This window comes from Jaculus jaculus, chromosome X (assembly GCF_020740685.1).
Source record: "Jaculus jaculus isolate mJacJac1 chromosome X, mJacJac1.mat.Y.cur, whole genome shotgun sequence".
Classification (NCBI taxonomy): Eukaryota; Metazoa; Chordata; class Mammalia; order Rodentia; family Dipodidae; genus Jaculus; species Jaculus jaculus.
The window spans coordinates 75261850-75281619 of record NC_059125.1 but is presented as its reverse complement, the minus strand read 5'-3'; the positions used below and the strand labels follow the sequence as shown (position 1 = coordinate 75281619).

Genomic DNA, 19770 nt, shown 5'->3' with positions numbered 1-19770 from the left:
TTCAACTGGGCATGTTGATGCATGCCTTTAATCCCAGCACTTGAGAGGCAGAGGTAGGGGGATTGCCATGAGTTCAAGGCCACCCTGAGACTACATAGTGAATTCCAGGTCAGCCTGGGCTAGAGTGAGACTCTATCTCAAAAAACCAAAATAAATAAATAAATTACAGGCACATGATATTGCAATTGACACAATTAAAAGAAAAACTTAAGAAAGTGATAATGAAGATTGGGTTTACCTCCCCCATGAAAGATTGATGGTAATCACATGGTATACTTGTAATGTAATTTTCACAAGATATAAAGCTCTAGCACTTAAAAGACCAATCTTAAGTTGACAAGAGTAAATAACTGCTCAGCATAACATCGATGCTTTAGTCAATAACATGAATGACATATAGCAAATATTGAGGATTTTTTTGTTAGTCAGTTTATTATAGTGCCTTAAGTGTTCTTCTAAGCTGTTTTTTATTACTTCATATTTTTGTACAGGAAATGCTAGTTTATTTACCTTCAGTCTTTACAGTTTTCTGTTTATTTATATTTCAATTGTCTTTCAAGTTGTATGGTTGCAAACAATCTTTTTAGAAATTGGTGTCATCCATTGCATAAACATATTAAATTTATTTACACTTATGCTTTCTTGGTGAACCTGGTATCAGCACAAGGGTGAAGGAGATAGACACAAAGAATACTCAACTCCTAACAAACCAGAGATTCAGAGACACAGAGGCTCCCAAGACCTCATCACTGAATGGAGACCTAAAACAAACCCAACATGGCTTAGGGGAATTCACAGAACAGAGGGTAGAAAGATTGTTAGAGGCACAAGTTGGGACATTATGTATAGAGACATTGCCTCTTACCCATAACTGATGGCTACCTCCACAATGTACAACCCACAATCCCCAACAAGGAGAGCAGATCAGGGAAGAGGCTAATAATGGTACCAACATGTGCTGTTTACACAGAGTATGTACATAACTAATAAAGAAAAAAATCCAGGCATGGTGGTGTAAACCTTTAATCCCAGCACTCAGGAGGCAGAGGTAGGAGGATCACCAAGAGTTTGAGGCCACCCTGAGACTACATACTGAATTCCAGGTCAGTCTGGACTAGAATGAGACAGTACCTCGAAAAACCAAAGGGAAAAAAAGAAATTGCATTGGATAGAAAGAATAATATGGGGAATATTGTAGTCTTACCAATATTAAATCTCATAACATATGAAAAAAATCAATTCAGAAAGGTAACAGGATAAAAATGTTACTATGTAATTTTCCCACTCCTGAGTATTTTAATGATAACACTGTATGAAGGAAGTAAACTACTGAATTTTTGAGCATTATTATCATTTAAAAATATAGTATAATTTATGCTTAGTAACACTTGAAAGTTTATCCTAGATAAATGAAAACTCAAGAAATACAACAATAAAAAACATATGGCAAGTATAATTAGACAAATAAGTGTGATAAATTATTCAAGAAATGGACGGAGATGGCCATAATTTACTTTTTGTCAGTTTATGATCATTATACTCAGACAAATACTAAGAAGCTTGATTTTAATACAAATCAGTGATCTAATTTTCAAAAAGCACCTGACATATGTGTATTATGTAGGGCAAATTGGTTCTATCTGCCTTGTAAACATGTGGGACAGGAATATTGAATGCATTCTATTTGTTTGACTAGACAATAATCCTCCAAAAGAACAATTAAATGAACTATAGAGGAATGGTAAATTAATTTTTCTAAAGTACTTTGCTTTGTTTTCCCAGCTTAACAACCATCTTTGCATCTGTTTATACATTCTGACTCTAGTCCAATGATTCTTCCTAGGTCCCAACAATATCAAGAACATCCCTCCCTCAGTGTACTCACTTCACCTTCCCTAATAAACACCTTCTAAATCCTGTAGCAAATATATCTGTCCAATGTCAGACACTCAAATAGGTCATATTTGTTTGAAGCACTAATCTGGTGCTTATAAATCACAATAACATTATTTTTAAATGTGACAGAAAATTAAGTAATTATACTCTGAAAGAATTTCTCCTAGGAATATTAACAATATTTATTATGCTTAATTTTTTTTCAAAGATCTTATTTTTTTGGAGGCTAAAAGATTAATGGGGGGGGCTGGCTGGAAAGGCAAAAATAGATGTTCCTCTTTCCGTGTGGAACTGTTATCAAAAAGCCATTATAAAAGAAAATATCATCACCACAGGGCTTTTAGTAAACTCTGGATCACTAGGTTTGAATTGCGAGCAAAAGGGAGGTATAGTTCAACAAATTTGCTTAAGGATAAAGCAGTGTACGTACATTCTATTGTTCCAATTTTCATTCTTCTCAATTCCTTCCCTCACTCCTTATTTTTCTACATCCATTTGTTCTAACTTTTCCTTTTTTTAAAAGATTTTTTCTTTCTTATTTTATCTCTATTTACTAATTTTTCTCTCTCTAGCTGTTTTTTTAGTAGACACGTATGGTCTGTGAATAACAACATCAGTGCTTACCTATCTGAGAAATTTTCTTTGTCTTTTTAACTATTGTGCCCATACTCCAGAGGAAAACAAACAGAGAATATAGATGTACAACTGATAAAACATCAAATAGGAAAAATAGTAAAGGAGAGATTGGTTTTAACACTAAGGGATATATATCAGGCCTATCAACTCCTTATTATAAGAATCTAGCCGGGCGGGTGTGGTGGCGCACACCTTTAATCCCAGCACAGGGGAGGCAGAGGAAGGAGGATCACTGTGAGTTCAAGGACACTCTGAGACCACAGAGTTAATTCCAGGTCAGCCTGGACCAGAGGGTGACCCTACTTCAAAAAACCAAAAAAAAATAAAAAAATAAAAAGAATTTACTTAATCAGAATCCATAGACCTTAAAGGTATAGCTTCTGGTCCAGTGGCCCCTATAATGACAAAATCATTTCTAGGGCCCAGAGATATGGCTGCTTGATTAAAGTGACTTGCTTGCAAAGTCTGCCAGTCAGGGGTTCAATTCTTACCTACCCACATAAAGACAGATGAACATTTATTTGCATCAACAAAAGACCCTTATTTGCCTACATCACACATACTCAAATAAATAAAAAATCTAAAAATTTTCTCTAAAACATGTTAACAAAGGGTTGCCACATATCTGTGTACAGCAGTATCAGGGAACTCAATCAATAGATCATGCTTTTTTTTAACAGCTCTAATAGAATTGTAAAACAGTAGACTGATTTGAAACATGTCCATATAATTTTCACTGATACTAATTATATTCCTATGAATCATATAAAAGAAGGTTAGCCTCTCTTTTCATGCAAATACATCATGTTTTGCTTTTCCAAAGTCTGGACTACTTCCTGTTGTTGCCAGATTATTTTCCAAGGATGATAAAGTCTGTGATAATAACAAATATCACTAAATTCATCTGCTTGAGCAGACATACTTCTGAAAAGAGAAAGGGTGCTAATATTTCATCTTGGAGATAGCCCCTATGAGCTATTTCTTTGTAGCAGCATAAAAATCTTACAGAATGCCCTGTTTTATCATAATCACCAGTGATTCACTAACAGAAGACCTGTATATACCAGATTACTTACTTTCTTCTGAAAATAGTGAGTAAGTGAATCATTTTTACCATTTATTTAAAAATAAAATATCATTAAATCTACAGGGAACAGCAAGTCTTTCAGCCATGGTATTATTTATTATACTGGGACATGAAAAGCAGATAGTTTACTGAAAGTAGAAAAAAAAATACACCTATGTTATCTTACAAAAGTCTTGGAAAAAAATAATGGTATTGAAGAAGAAAAAAACAATCTACAAAAATGTACTTGTACAATTTGGTCCTTGCACATTAGTATTGCAAATACTAATACTTAAAAATACTTAAAAATAGTCTACTTAAAAGTAATGAAATCATAGATTTTTAAAAAACTGCAGAAAAGTTAATAAAAGTAAAATAGCTTCTAAACTATAGCCTTTAGCATCTCATTGCTCTGACATTTTAGATTGTTCCACATCTTCATTTAAACTCTTATCACTTGAAGTTTGCCAATAAAAATGGTACTGTCATTCTCATTCTACAAGACTCCTGCTCCCTTCAATTTTCTGAAAGGTACTTTACTTAATCCTTGAAAACCATTTTATGCTTCACAGGACAGTTTTTGAGTAAACATTCTCTGCAGTAACCTCTGTGTTTAAATCTCTAGCTTAGTATTTGGTGAAGTGAGAAAGGATGACATTTTACACATACAGACTGTGGAAACCAAATAAATGCAAAATATATTATAATTTTAAAGATAAGTTTTGTCATGAAAAATGTCATAAATAACCAGTGTTTGAAAGAAATAAGAATTCTCATATGAAGCAAGTCTGTAAATATTCAGTTAAACAAAAAATGATAATACACAAAACATTTCTGTTCTATTAGCTTAGTATTTGATGAAGTGAGAAAGGATAACATTTTACACATATGTGCTGTGGAAACCAAATAAATGCAGAACATATTATAATTTTAAAGATAAATTTTGCATAAAAATGTCATAAATAACCAAGGTTTGAAAGAAATAAGAATTCTCACATTAAGCAAGTCTGTAAATACTCAGTTAAACAAAAAATGATAATACACAACACATTTCTATTCTACTTGCTGAACAGTCTTAATTTTCACTGTTCAACCCATGCACTGCTGATAAATGTTGTAGCATGACTGTAAAATGCACCCTCCATGAGCTCACGTATTAGAATACTTGCTCTCCAGTTAGCAATGGATAATGTTTGGGAAGGTTGTGAAAACTTTAGGAGGTAGAGGTAATGTAACGTGTGTGTGTGTGTGTGTGTGTGTGTGTGTGTGTGTGTGTGTGTGTTGTAATAACAGTGAAATCCTCTGTATTTGTATGAAATAATAATACATAAATGCTTTACCATTATTTAGTATCAGAAACCATACAAATCAGCAGTGACAGGAGACAATAATTGGCTAGGCAGTCAGGGTAACAGAATCCCAAAGTGAATGTTTTTCTTTTCCTGGACTAAAAGCAGAAAATGTCACTAAATCTACAAAGGAAACCTGGCGTTTTTCCTTATCTCTTTCTTTCCTAAGAAAGTTATGCCCTCCAGGAAAGATTTATAGATTAATCTTGCACCCTTCCTAGATGACAGAAACTCTAATCCCTACCTAAGACTTCTGGAAATATTGCCCCATATTACAGAAACCCCATTTTTCTGTCCTAGAAACTGAAATCAGGTCTTTGTCTCATAGTAACCTATAAATCTTGTCCTTGGCATGTAACATTCTATGCTATGCTCCATAAAAATCAACAACTTCAGCCTCGAGGTGTGCTGCTCAAAACACCTCTTCCCTCCCAGAACAGGAGCTCCCCTTGGCTTTCCTTCTCTTATATTCTAGGCCAAAGTCCCTCTTCTCTTCCCCCTTTTTATTACAGTTTTAAGGCTATAATAAAATCAAAACCTAGTTCTATGATCTATAGATATTCTTCAAATTCCTAAGACAAGAATATAGGAATACCCCAAATTATTAGTGTACTCAAGTATAAGAAACCCCCAAATTCTTGCATCACTTTTTGGTTCAATTGGCATGGGGATGTCAGAGGGTAAAATGTCCTGCTTCCTGCCTTCCTAATGACAGGAGGCATTGAAGGAGAAACAGGACTGCTAGGGACAAGTGCCCAAAGAGGAAACCATATTATGTCACCCTGCCTTAACAAGAATAGAACTCTTGTTTCATCTACAATGGCTGGTGCCCCCCTCCACCCCAATGCCTACACAGTCTAGCATAGTACCTAGTTGGGCTACCCTTTGAGTCAGCCACTTTAATATGCACACCAATAACTTACATTCCTTTAAAAAATAATTAACTATGACTATAAAGGCTTGTCTATGCTGATCTTTGTACTCTCTCTACCCTGTGGTCTCTGTCTAGATACATGTAAGTCTATTAGGGGAGAGCAGAGCACTGCTTCTTGGCTTGGATAGTTTTGTTTGCCTTCTATCTGTTATGTTTTGGGGTACCTTCTGACTTCAATAACTTGTATGATTTTTCTCCAATCTCTGAGCCTACCATGTGCATATTTCCTCTAAACTCTGGGCCTGCTACATGTGTAATTTCTCTAAATTTGGGATGACCATAGATGTAATCCTTTTACTACCAATTTCTCATCTGAATTTCCTGGCCTTTGCTTTGGCACTTTTCCTCTGCTATTCTTTAAGTCGTCATCACCTAATTTCTTAACTGTAGGCTCACATACTATACTTTGCCTACCACATGAATGTTTCTTCTAAATCTCTCTACATGAGCTCTAGACCTTGTCTTCCATGTGCTTGTGATTCTGATCCAGTCTTTTCGTACATCCCAAATGAACCACACAAAGTATGCTATGGCTCCCACTCGAGTGCAGTTTTCTTTTAAATGTCCCTACATGAGCTCTATATACTGTCTTCCACATGTTTGTGACTGTTCTAGCCTTTTCCTAGATCACAATTTCCTTTAAATGAGCCTCAAAATCTATGATTTCTACCTAAATAAACTCATTATTATTTTTTTTTTTTTTTAGTTTTTCGAGGTAGGGGTTCACTCTGGCCCAGGCTGACCTGGAATTAACTATCTCAGGGTGGCCTCAAACTCATGGTGATCCTCCTACCTCTGCCTCCTGAGTGCTGGGATTAAAGGTGTGTGACACCACGCCGGCCAAACTCAGTATTTCATAAGTTATCCCTCTTGAGCTTGTTTTTTATTTTGTTTTTGTTTTTTTGTTTTTTTTTACTTAATTTTTTTTTTTTGCAAGGTAGGGTTTCACTCTAGCTCAGGTTGACCTGGAATTCACTATGTAGTCTCAGGGTGGTCTCGAACTTATGGAAATCCTCCTACCTCTGCCTCCCGAGTGCTGGGATTAAAGGCATGTGCCATCATGCCCAGCTTTGAACTTGTTTTTATAAATTCTTTGTTAAAGATAAGAAACCAAAATAGGGGTTCATAGGTTTGGGATACTTTCTGAACCCCCAAATCCTATATCAGCATGACATGTTGTAGACCCCAATTCTCCATTTTCTTCTATACAATGCTTCTCAGTTTGTGAACTGGGCATATTTGAAAATGTTGTAAGGGGTAGATTTGGAAAATTTCTGTAGAATTGCAAGTATTTGAACTTTTGCTTTTGTTTTCCATTTGCTTTTAAAGGTAATAGCAAAACATAAATGGTCTGTGTGTAGAGCATTGACTGAGTTTGGTAAGAATATATTTTGTATTTGCTTTAATAAAACAGTGACCCAAGTTTTATAAGTTAATGAACTAGTCTGCTGGAAACACAGATCCTGACTAGGATTGCAGAGCTGGTTTTTGTCTGCAGCTGTGTTGCAGAGCCCATACTGCCAGGAATCCATGTGGGACTCTGCACAGTGGGATATACTGTAGGGTGTACAGACCCAGCACAGCTGCAACTCACACTATGTGGCAAGCAGCAACAGGATGGTATTAGGGGTACCGTGTGCCATGTCCAGACCCAAGTCCCAAACAGGCTGGGCCCCTGAAAGTGTGACTTGCTAGAGGAAAAACAGGATCAAGTTGGGTAGAAGGCTCAGTGGACGTGCATTATTTGCTGCGTCACAAGGCCAGCCACCTAGGGACTGGGAGGATGTATCTATCACTGGTTAGAGATACTTGCTGGTAATGGAGTCTGTCTGATGTTTTGATTTTTCTTTTGTTTTGATAAAATGTTTTACCTATAGAAAGTTTGACAGATTTCTATAAGCAATTCACCCAAGTGTTGTCATGCTTACATACTATCAAAAGATTAAAGAAGTAAGAAATAGAGCTGGGGAGGTGGCTCTGTGGTAAAGGCACTTATCTGCAAAGCCTAACAATCCAGGTTCAATTCCCCACTACCCACAGGAAACCAGATGCATAGTTGCACATGTATGTAGGGTTCGTCCACAGTGCCTAGAAGCCCTGGTTTGCCCATTCTCCCTCTCTCTCCCCTCTCTCTTTGCTTGCAAATAAATAAATAAACAAATAAAATAAATATTTTTTAAAAGTCAAAATTTTTTTTCAAATGAGGCTAGAGGCCCAGTTCAAAAGGACATTAAGATCTGCCCTTCCTCAAGTAGTTATTAGAAGCTATTTGGCTTATCTGACTGTGTGTGTATGTGTCAGTCACTCAGTCAGTCAATATTTATCCCACAGGTTCATTCCAATACTGCTTTAGTGGATGAGAGATCCACAGAGTCAAATGTCACGGGAGAGGCTAAATCCAGACTCTCCTCTCTTTCATGGTTGCTAATGAGAGGGAACAAGATACAGGTTTACACTAGGCTACATTGTTAAGAAGCAACTAACACATATAAATCTAGCACTCTCCTTGTAGCCAATCAAAAAGAGAGAAAACATCTCTCTAGGTAATGTTCTAGAGAAACAAACAAAAGAGATCTGGGAGATGCTCCAGTATATCATCTTTTGTTTTATCGGTGGGTAGACATGAATCTTCAGCATAGACTACCCTACATTGTATCAAAGTACCATCTACAAAGTATCTTTTGTACAGGCTTTCTTGCTCCAAAACACAAAAGTGATATGCCATCTCAGTATTCTTGGCTGCCATGGGACAATGTGTGCTGACCGCTGAGTGGGAGATAATCCTGAGGCTCCCAGGGTCTTGTTTTTCTAAGTAAATAAAAGAGCCACAAAAAGCTTTTGAAATTTTAAATCAAGATTTTTGCTCTACTTTTTTTTCACTTCTTCTAGCTCACTTTAATATAAATTATACTAACTGGAATATGCTGTTTAAATTTATGGTAAGCATAAGAAAATAGTTTCAGCCCCAACTCAGACCCCAAACAGGATCAAACCATGTGTCATCCACACCTTGCCTCAGGCAAATTGGCCACCTTCCTCAAGGACAAGCAAGTAAAGGGAGAATGATAAACAGCAAGCATATAGTTTTCTTTCTCTAGTTTCTCTTTTATCTAAGATCACTAAAGCTTTGTTGCTTTTGTGAGACAGAAAATAAACATAAATGCAAATAATAACCAGATTTAACTAGGGTTCACAGTAAGCTAGAATTTTATAATTTAACAACAAGTAAACAGATAATCTTAATTTGTTATATGATATCATGAATATAATTCAGATTTGTCATTGCTAATGAAACGATTTCCAGGTGTGTTAAATTTATTGGTAAAGATCATGTCTGTGACAGTTATCATGTTTAATCTGTATCTAGACATTTATACTTTAAAAATGTATTTTATAGGATTTATTAAAAAGGAATGTCTCAGATCAACAAGTAATAAAGTCTACATATTCATTGCTGGATAAATATTATAAAACATTTCTGGTAGTCATGTTTCCTAGGTCATATAAATTTTAAAGAACTTTTCGTGACATAAATAATAAAAGAAATATAAACAAATATACTAGAGAATTTTTTTTCAAATAGTTCTAGGCTTACAATCATAGAATGGTGAATAAGGGAAAGTTTTGTTGGCAGTACCAAAATGATTATGAAAAAAATCGTGTAAGGACCAAACAACCTATGTAAATCATTATCTTCTCTCTTGTTTTCTGTCATGTATAGACAACTCTCTTACATAAGATTTTTGCTTAACAAAGAGAGAGAATTTGGAAACTGAGTTGCAAAGTGTTCAGTCAGGTTAAAACTCCATAAAGTATATCATCTAACCATTAGGCTTACCTAAAGCTTGTACCATACTATAAAAGGTAATCCTAACTGGTTATAAGATGGTAAATTTATGCCATTATGGCAGAAGATGTCAAAGTTAGAAATTCACTTCGCTGATATTGGTTTACTAATAAGGACAGTTATAAAACTTGTGTTCAAAATATTTAATTAAGTTGGTCATGTTTCTATATTAAGCTTTTTAACTACTATAAAAACAGTCTTAATATGACTGAATTTATTGCCAGGAATGGTGGTGCAAGCCTTTAATCCCAACACTTGGGAGACAAAGGTAGGAGGATTGCTATGAGTTCAAGGCACCCCTGAGATGACAGAGTTAATTCCATGTCAGCCTGTGCTAGAGTGAAAACCCTACCTGAGAAAAAAAAAGATTAAAATTTTTATTAGTTACTGATTTTTCTTATATAAAACTAAGTATAGGGGCTAGACAAGGCTCAGCAGTTCAAGGCACTTGCTTATAAACCTGATGGCCTAGGTTTGATTCCCCAGTAACCAAGTACAGCCAGATGCACAAAGTGGCACAGGTATCTAGAGTTTATTTTCAGTGACAAGAGGCCCTGGTTCTCTCTCGCTCTCTCATAAATAAATAAAAATATTTTTAAAAACAACATAGGGGGCTGGAGAGATGGCTTAGCAGTTAAGTGCTTGCCTGTGAAGCCTAAGAACCCCAGTTCAAGGCTCTATTCCCCCCAGGACCCACGTTAGCCAGATGCACTAGGGGGTGCATGCGTCTGGAGTTCATTTGCAGTGGCTGGAGGCCCTGGCACGTCCATTCTCTCTCTCTCTGCCTCTTTCTCTGTCCATCGCTCTTAAATAAATAAATAAATAAAAATAAACAAAAAATGTGATTAAAAAAACAACAGAGGCTCTAATTGCTCCACATTGAGCACCAATAGACCTACTGAAGAGGGCCCTCAGGAAAGTGTGAGCCAGGGGACAGGGAATATGAGATTATAACCTATGTAAAAATAATTAAAAATTATATATACTGAATGATCATTACTTTGTTTATAATTTAGGATTATAAAAGAAATAATCTAACTTTACCTATGGAATGATTCCACCCAGAATGTTTATTTTTTTTTTCCTTGTGGATTGTTCTCTGCCCCCTCATGGAATGTTTTTTTTTTGTTGTTGTAATTTTTGCTCTTTGGGAGATAAAAAAAAAAGTCTCCCCCTCTTCTTATTACCTGTGTACTTTCTCAATTTTTGAGAAGCTCCATTCACAATTCTTGAGTCAAAGTGAGTTAACCTCAAGTTGTAATGCTAAAATCTGCTAATTACACAAAATGTAATTTAAACATAACCTGTTAGATATCTGATCTAAGCTTCATCTATTTCATTAGTCTTGGATAATAAAAATAATGACACTTGAAACTGTTGCATGGTAGTCAAATAACCACAAATGATGCATATCACATTCATTGCTATAGATTTCTGTATCAGTATTAAATTTGTGGCTAGTCCACATTAGACAAAAAGTTTAAAGCCTGTAAGAATGTACACAGGTACATAGATGTATTTAAAGGTGGTAGTAAGTTACTAAAAACAGGTTTCTAGGTTTTCAGCTTTAAAAAAAAAAAAGAAGAGTCTGTTTATACCTGCTACAACAGTAGTTAGATGTTCTTAAGTACAAAAGACATTCCAAAACTTAACTGATTTTTTTATTTATTTTATTTATTTTTTAAAGAGAAAGAGACACAGAGAGAAAGACAGAATAGGTGCACCAGGGTAGCCAGCCACTGCAAATGAACTCCTGGCACATACACCACCTTGTGCAGCTGGCTTATGTGGGTAAGCCTAAGGAAATGAGAAGCCTAAGGACCCAGGTTAGATTCCCTGGCAGTGCGTTAATCACTAAGCCATCTCTCCAGCCCTTTAACTCTAATTTTAGATTGTCTTACGGACTCAAATGGTCAAAAATTTATATGGATTTAAGAGCTTATTATAATGAGTTAAATATTTGACAGGTTATTTGATTTGGGTTTGTTGCTAGCACACAAAGTTGTTCAAGTGTTTTTTACCTATGGTTACAACTACCGGATGTCTTAGATACAACAGAAATGATTTATCTACTCCAAAAGAATATAGTTCAAATAAGAGGTTAAAAATTAAAGTTAATGTAAAAAGGTTAAGGAAATTAAAACTAATGAAAATTTACTCTTAATGACAAAAGCCATTGTTATTTTCCGATACTCAAGTGCAAGCATTCCGATATATAAATGGCATCTGTCTCTGTGCCCATACAGAGGAGGTTTCATAAAGTTGCTATGACTATCATGAGTCAATTGCCTATATAATAGGGCTCCAATGGAGTCCCATTCTCTCTTACTTGAGACTGAGCTATCACCCTGGTTTTCCTTATTCTGGGGAAACGGACCCACCCTAAGAGATAAGGAAACCTGCCCCTGCCCTACCCAGGATGATATAATTCTTCTGATAGACCTGCTTTACAAGGAAAAAAATCACAGATTGAGTTCCTGAGTACTTTTATGTCCAACTCTTTTTCTATCACTGAGATGATCCAAAACTGACCCAAGGTCATTGGTTTGACCTTCAGTCTTCTTAATTTCCTGGCATACAGAGCAATAAGACTTTAAATCCCAGTGCTCAACTGCGCCAATACACTATAAAGTATTTGAGATCAAACAATCTGAGACATTAAGTGGAGAAATGAGACTTATGATCTTTTGCTCATTTATTGGTACCCTCAAGCAACGTAAGACATTATTCAGAATCTTAAGGTTCTGATTATGATAAAACATGCTAACAAATAATTGCTCAAGAAGAGAGAAACCCCACTGGAGTACTCCAATTGCCACATCTGACAACCCCACTCAGCTTGAAGACCAGGCTGGTCTGTGCCCCAGTTCCCTAATGGCAATTAGGGCTATCTCTTCAGAAGGGGGAAATGATAAGAGACAAAGTGGCTAGCAGTCAGGGTAATAGAACTCCAAAGTGATTTTTTTTTTTCTTTCCTTGAGTAAAAGAGAGAAAACCCTTCAAAAAGAACCTCTCTCTTTTTTCCCTGAAAATTTATACTCTCCAGGAAAGATTTCTAGATTAAGCTTGCACTCTTCCTAGATGAGAGAAACACTGATCCCCTACCTAATATTTATGAAAATATTGCCCCATATTACAAAAACTCCATCTTTCACCCCTAAAAACTGTGAACTCAGGTATTTGTCACATAATAACCTATAAATCTGGTACTTGGCATGTAGAATTCTATGCTATGCCCCATAAAAATCAACAACCTCTGCCTTGAAGGTGTTCTGATCACACCCCCTTCTGCTTGTCTGTCAAGAGCTCTGTATTCTTCTCTCTCATGGAGCTTCACAATCTCCCTCTTGCTTCCATGGGCAACAGCTCCACCTGGGTTCCCTCTCTTATATTCTAGGTTTAAGCCCCTTTTCTCTCCTCCCTTTTGTATTACAGACTTAAGCTATAATAGATTCTAAACCTTGTTCTATGTACTATGGATATTATTCTTTGAATCCATAAGATAAGGATCAGGGAACACCTAAAATTATTGGTGCACTGGAGTACAAGGAACCCCCAAATCTCTGTATCATCAGGATTCAGTATAATTTAAAGTGATTAAATAGGGCTGGGCTGGAGAAATTGCTTAGTGGTTAAGGCACTTCACTGCAAAGCCAAATGAACCAGGACTCACTTAAGCCAGTTGCACAAGGTGATGCATGTATCTGGAATTTGTTTGCAGTGGCTGGAGGCCCTGACATGCCCATTCTCTCTCTCTCTCTCTCTCTCTCTCTCTCTCTCTCACACACACACACACACACACAAATTATAAAAAATTTAAAAATATACTATAAATAAATGAACAGTGAAATGAAAGCTTGGTATAATTTCCATTACTAATGTAGCAACAATTCTGGGTTTACACAAAGTGAAAAATATAACCAGCAAAGGCTCATATCTATGGAGGTTCACCTAAACCAGATAACTCTGCCTTTGTGGCCACTGACATATTATGATGTCATCGATGACACAGAAATCACTAGCTGCTCCCTTAGCATCAATCTCATGTTTACTTCTAGAGAAAAAAAAAAAAGGCTTTGGTGTGCATCGAAAAATTTGGTGTGCATCAAAACAACTCCACTGGGAAAGTGGTAACAGAAGAACGAGAAGCAGCATTTCAGCATCTAGGGTGACAGCCTTGTATCCGTGTATAAACATAATACTAAATTGTGACTGGATGCCATGATTGGAATTAGTTCTGCTCTTCTATTGCTCTAGAATTTTCACAATTACCATGCATTTTATGGCAAAGCATCTTTCAAAGTCCTACAATAACTTTTTGTTCACTTTATTTTTCACTTCTTTAGGTGTGTGGTGCTGTGATAAAAGATACTTAATATGCTTGCAAAACGAGGGACTGAGTTTGATTCCCCAGTACCTACATAAATCCAGATGCACAAAGTGTTGCATGCCTCTGGAGTTCGTTTACAGTGGGAAGAGACCCTGGCGTGCTTATTCTCTCTCTCCTTGCAAATAAATAGAAAAATATTTTAAAACATGCAGATGTATGCCTCAGGCTCTGTGAGACTATAAAGCAGAGTGATTTAAACTGGACTAGACATTTTGTGCTTAGCAACTAGTGAAAGGTAAACACAGTAGAAATTAGATGAGGATGTTGCAGGAGAACTCTAGGAACAGCAGAAAGAGCAGGTAAGCAAGTAATTCAACATTAAAACAAAGGAGGTGGATTCAATGGAAAGTAGAGTCCCATTAGGAGAGTCATAATTCAGATAAGCTATGAGTTCCAAAACTGTGGAAATTTAGTAAGAATGGTGAATCAAAACCAACGCTAAACCAGTTAAAATCAATTTTTCATGGCTGAATTATTCATATTTGTATATTTTTCAGACCATTATACACATCATAAGTGAGTCAAATGTTACTGAAACGAAAAGAGGCAGCTGGTTCACGTTCTCTACCCAGATATATAAGTAAAAGCACTTTTTTTCTCATAAAACAGGTTTGCTATTCCACTGAGAGTAATACCAGTATAAATCACAGACGCCAGGACGTCTACATCCTCGTCTGTTTTGCCCAAAATAATCTTTGAAGAAGTCCTCCAAAGTCCTTGTGTACTGTCGATAAATGCTCAGGCCTCTTTTTTTTTTCTTCCACTTATGAAGTAGCTACATAGTTGCCTAGCCAGCCATTTTCACCCCGGGATTCCCAGTAGGTAGTAACCTCTGTATAAACAGCCTCCTGACAGGAGCTAGAGAGGAGGCAAGGTAGGTGTATTAAAGTGGCAAATGTTAACAATAATTCTCACAATCACACCTCCACACCGTCACTTGCTGACAGGCTCCCTTCAGAAGTTAGTTGTACACCTTTCATCGTTATGGAAATATCGGCACCGTAGCAGGTTAAAAAAAAAAAAAGTTTGTTTTTACTTACCCTAAAAGCCGCCATACCTATGACCCTCTGGGCTCAAGTTTTCAGACGGAGAGCGCAGAGGGACAAAGCACCTCAATTAGACTTCCCCGCACGCTAGCCCCGCCCCATTACGTTCAGTGCTGCAAAAGCCCGCCCTTTCCCCGCCCTCCCCCAGCTGCTTTTACAACAGCTGAAGCCGGTTGCTGCTCAGCTGTCTTCCACAGAAAAGCATTTATCCTTGCGATTGACCCCGCTTTCCCCATATAGCCTTGTAGAATAGGGTCCAGTTGAAAGTTTCCTTTTATAAAGGACTTTTTTGTTGTTTCTCCCAGGTATGTGATTTTTTTTTGTGTGATAAGTGTTTAAATTCGAAATTCGCCTGCCTTAATAAATAGATACATAGTCACAAGAACACATTATTACCTCTACCTTAGTTGGGCAGGTTCATTCATTCTGAAACTATGTCACTAAAAACTAAATATTGCCAGGCAGTTATCCAAGTACACTGCAAAATGTGTTAGCTTCTCATAAAGAGCAAGGAGAAAAAGAGAAACAAATAAAGATTATAAAGGTTCAACTGCTAATCAAGAAAATCAGAGTATGGAGACTGAATGGGGGTTTAATGGTTCAAGTATATTATCGATGCTGATAAAGTCATTAGAACTTCAGGGAAGTGTTGGATACAGAAGGAATAACTACATAAAAGAAAAGGCAGTGTAGCTGAATTGGTGAGTTCAGAAATAATGAAACAACACTGTATAGGAGCTTCTTGTTTCAGGATAAGGAATTTGGATTTTATTCAAGATAATTTAGGAGGTCATTGGAGGGCTTTCTGCAAAGTTGTGACTTGATCTAAGTTATGTTATAAAAGGATAAGAGTGCTCACAAGAGAATATAATGTTAGTACATAAAATAGTCTCTACTGGGGCATGGACTCCCTGAGGTCAATAATTCAAAGAAAATATGTTCACAATGAGTTTATTACCTTTGTTTTTATTATATTCACTTTTTGATTACAAAGTAACAGGTCTCGTCATGGCATTTTCAAGCATCAATTTTTTTTTTTTGGTTGGTTCTTCCCCCCTTCCCTTTTAACATTTCTCTTTTCTACCCTTTCCCTCCCAAAATTCCCCATTTCACTTTAATATCTCATATGTTCTACTGTCTTTTTTTAAAATTTTTTATTTATTTATTTGAGAGAGACAGACACAGAGAGAAAGACAGATAGAGAGAGAGAGAGAGAATGGGCGCGCCAGGGCTTCCAGCCTCTGCAAACGAACTCCAGACGCGTGCGCCCCCTTGTGCATCTGGCTAACGTGGGACCTGGGGAACCGAGCCTTGAACGGGATCCTGAGGCTTCACAGGCAAGCGCTTAACCGCTAAGCCATCTCTCCAGCTCTGTTCTACTGTCTTATCCACCTCTCTCCATTAAAACTTCTTTTCTCCTGTCTCATACGGCCTTAGCTTATATTTATACCCAACTAGGTACACATATTTAAAGTTTAGGAGGTATGAACTGCATATTAGGGAGAACATATGGGATTTGTCTTTTTTGGACCTGGGTTATCTCACTTAATGTAAATTTTTCAGCTCCACCCATTTTCCTGAAACTTTCATATTCTCATTCTTCTTTATGGCAGAAAAAATTCCATTGTGTATATTTGTCATTTTTCATTATCTACTCATCTATTGATAGGCACTTAGACTGGTTCCATTTCCTAGCTGTTGTGAATAGAGAAGCAATAGACATGGGTGTGCATGTATCTCTGTAGTGGGATAAAGAGTCCTTTGGAGATATATGCCCAGGCGTGTAATAGCTGAATCATCTGGTAGTTCTATTTGCAGCCTTTTGAGAAAACTTTTTCTGATTTCCATAGTAGCTGCACCAGTTTACATTCCCGCCAACAGAAGATAAGAAGACCTTCTTCCCCATATGTTCACCAGCATTTGTTGTTATTTGATTGCTTGATGATAATTACTGTGATGCATTTAGATGAAACCTCAAAGTAGTTTTAGCTTGCATATCTCTGATGGCATTTTAAAAATGTTTTTTGGGGGGCTATTATGTATAAGAGCTGTTTGTTCATTCAATAAACCCTTTATTGATTAGTGGTTTTGGGTTTTTTTGTGTTTAATGCTTTCAGATCTTTATATATTATAAATTTCAATTCATTGGCTGAAGTATCACTGACAAAGATTTATTAAATGCAAAATGTAAACAAAACACTAGTAGCATACCAAGAACCTTTGGTACTTGAACCAGATTATTTTTTAATGGGCTCTTTTGTAGACATAAAAATTGTTTTGAGAAATGATGATGAATTGAAATTAATAACAATGACCACAAAGGAACTGCTGAATTTCTTTTATTTACTATTTATTGAACTCCATATCTCTACTAGGATAAAATTTTAGTATGATCCTAATGTGAAAAATACAGATAACAGTTTAACAAAAACTATAAAAGAAAACATAACTCATAATATTTTAAGCTTTATTGATACATTTTCTAAGGAGAATAAAAACCACAATAAGGAAGAAAGATATCACAGTTTCTGATTTCGTGCCTTAACTGAATATTTGTTCATGACTTTATCAGAATGTTATACTTCTAAATATTCTGTTGATGGTTTGGGTAGAACTTTCAGATTATCTTTGTTCTAGTTAATAGAAGACCATTTTATTAGTTTTAATAATAAAATTTCCTGTAAAGCATCAACCATGTAACTAGGAAAAGTCTTAAGATTGTGAAAGAGTTTATTATAAATTCAAGAAAATCCAGCCAGATGTAGTGGTGCATGCCTTTAACTACAGCGCTTGACAGAGATAGGAGGATCATTGTGAGTTTGAGGCTATCCTGAGACTACATAGTGAATTCTTCTGGGTCAGCCTATGCTAGAGTGAGACCATATCTAAAAAAAAAAAAAAAAAAGAATCATTATCTGGATGTGATTCTGCCTTGCTTCACAGTTCCAGATATGGTTTCCTTTCCACTGAGCAGATCTGTTAGCCAATCTAAGAGCAGTTGATTAGCCACTGTTGCACTTGTGTGAGCATCATGTCAGGTTGTTTGCTTCTGAATCACTTAGACTTTGAGTTGCTTTAAAAGAAGAAAGAGGAGGAGGAGGAGAAGAAGATTCCATTTTCACTCCAGTCATGGGAATGGGGTGATTGCTTAGTGGTTAAGGCACTTGCCTGGGAAGCTTAAGGACCCAGGTTCAATTCCCCTGTACCTACCTAAGCCAGATGCACAAGGTGATCCATATATCTGGAGTATGTTTGCAGTGGCTAGAGGCCCTGATGTGTCCATTCTCTTTCTTTCTCTATCTGCCTCTTTTACACTCTCTCATATAAAAATACTTTTAAAAACTTTAGTTATTATAAAACAATTCATGCCATTGTTTCTTCTGAATTCAATATGAAGGTATTAAAATTCTCAATATTTGAAAATATCAACCAAAATAATTTTTTCAGAAAGGAATCACACACTTCCATCATAGTTGGCAACAATTTCAGAAATGCCTTTCCTTTGACAATTAGTAAATGAAACACTAACATTATTTGATTCATTAATTAGATTAAATGTACTGTTGGCTGAAACTGATCTAGACACTCAAATACTGCTTTCTGATTTCTGGAAATTTCATGCCAGCATCTTTCCTCATTTGCTGTATTATTTCTAGTTCAGTTTTACTTTTTAAAGTCTAAATTTTAATCTCTTTACATTGTGATTGACTAATAACTGAATTTCCCACAATTTCTGTAACCCAATCTTCAGTGTCTACTTTTCAAAGGTGATTTTGGCTTCCTCTGCACATTTTGTTTGTACTAAACCTCCTTGAAAATTTCAAACTCAGCAATCAGAATTTTCTCATAGAAAGTGGAGAAAAATAAGGAAATGGTTCTACTGGTTGTTACCTTTTTAGATAGAACAAGAATATTTCACACTTTGCATCATTTTCTATTTTGCCACTATTTAACTCCTATCCTTCCTAAAAGAATAGTTTATGAGTTCAGCAGACTGCTTATCCTGGTTTTGAGGATGTGGGGTTTGTGAAAACAGTTGCTTCCTACATTATATCTAGCATGCTATAAGATCATATTAAAGCATACTGCACTTGGTAAGTCTTAACAATGTACTTTGCAAGCCTCCAACTTTTCATTCACAGAGATTTGCTTTGTAGAAATCTCAAGTACTATAATGACAGATAAAACTACCTCAGGGTATGTTCATTATGATGGATGGCCAACATCAATGGGAAGTTAAAAGACACTATAAATTAAAATTAGGAGAAACATTTACCTCTCCAATTCCAAATTCAAACATTCTTTTCTCTGAAATCAATTATTATCCTTTGAAATCTTGGCCTTCTCATATTCTGTAGGCCTTAATAGATCTACTAGCTATCTATGGTCACACAACAATTAATCCTAAATTTTGCAATTAAACATAAACATTTACTATCTCATAGTTTCTGTTGATGAGGAATTCAGAAGTGACTTAGCTGAATTATTTTGCCTCATGGTATCTCATGAAGTTACATTCAAGATATTTGTTAGAGTTGTAGTCATCAGTGGGCTTGAGGCTATAACATCTACTAAATCCTAATGTGATTGAAAGGAGACTGTATCT

General features: G+C 36.1%; 1 protein-coding gene across 1 annotated transcript in view; it reads right to left on the bottom strand.

The window, feature by feature from the left end:
* Nucleotides 1-15265, bottom strand: part of Apool (apolipoprotein O like) — a 72689-nt gene extending 57424 nt beyond the window's left edge. The window contains exon 1 of the mRNA XM_004669601.3: nucleotides 15159-15265. Coding sequence (XP_004669658.1) covers nucleotides 15159-15173 — 15 coding nt within the window. The 5' untranslated portion in view covers nucleotides 15174-15265. The remainder of the gene's footprint in view (nucleotides 1-15158) is intronic.
* Nucleotides 15266-19770: the final 4505 nt, after the last annotated feature.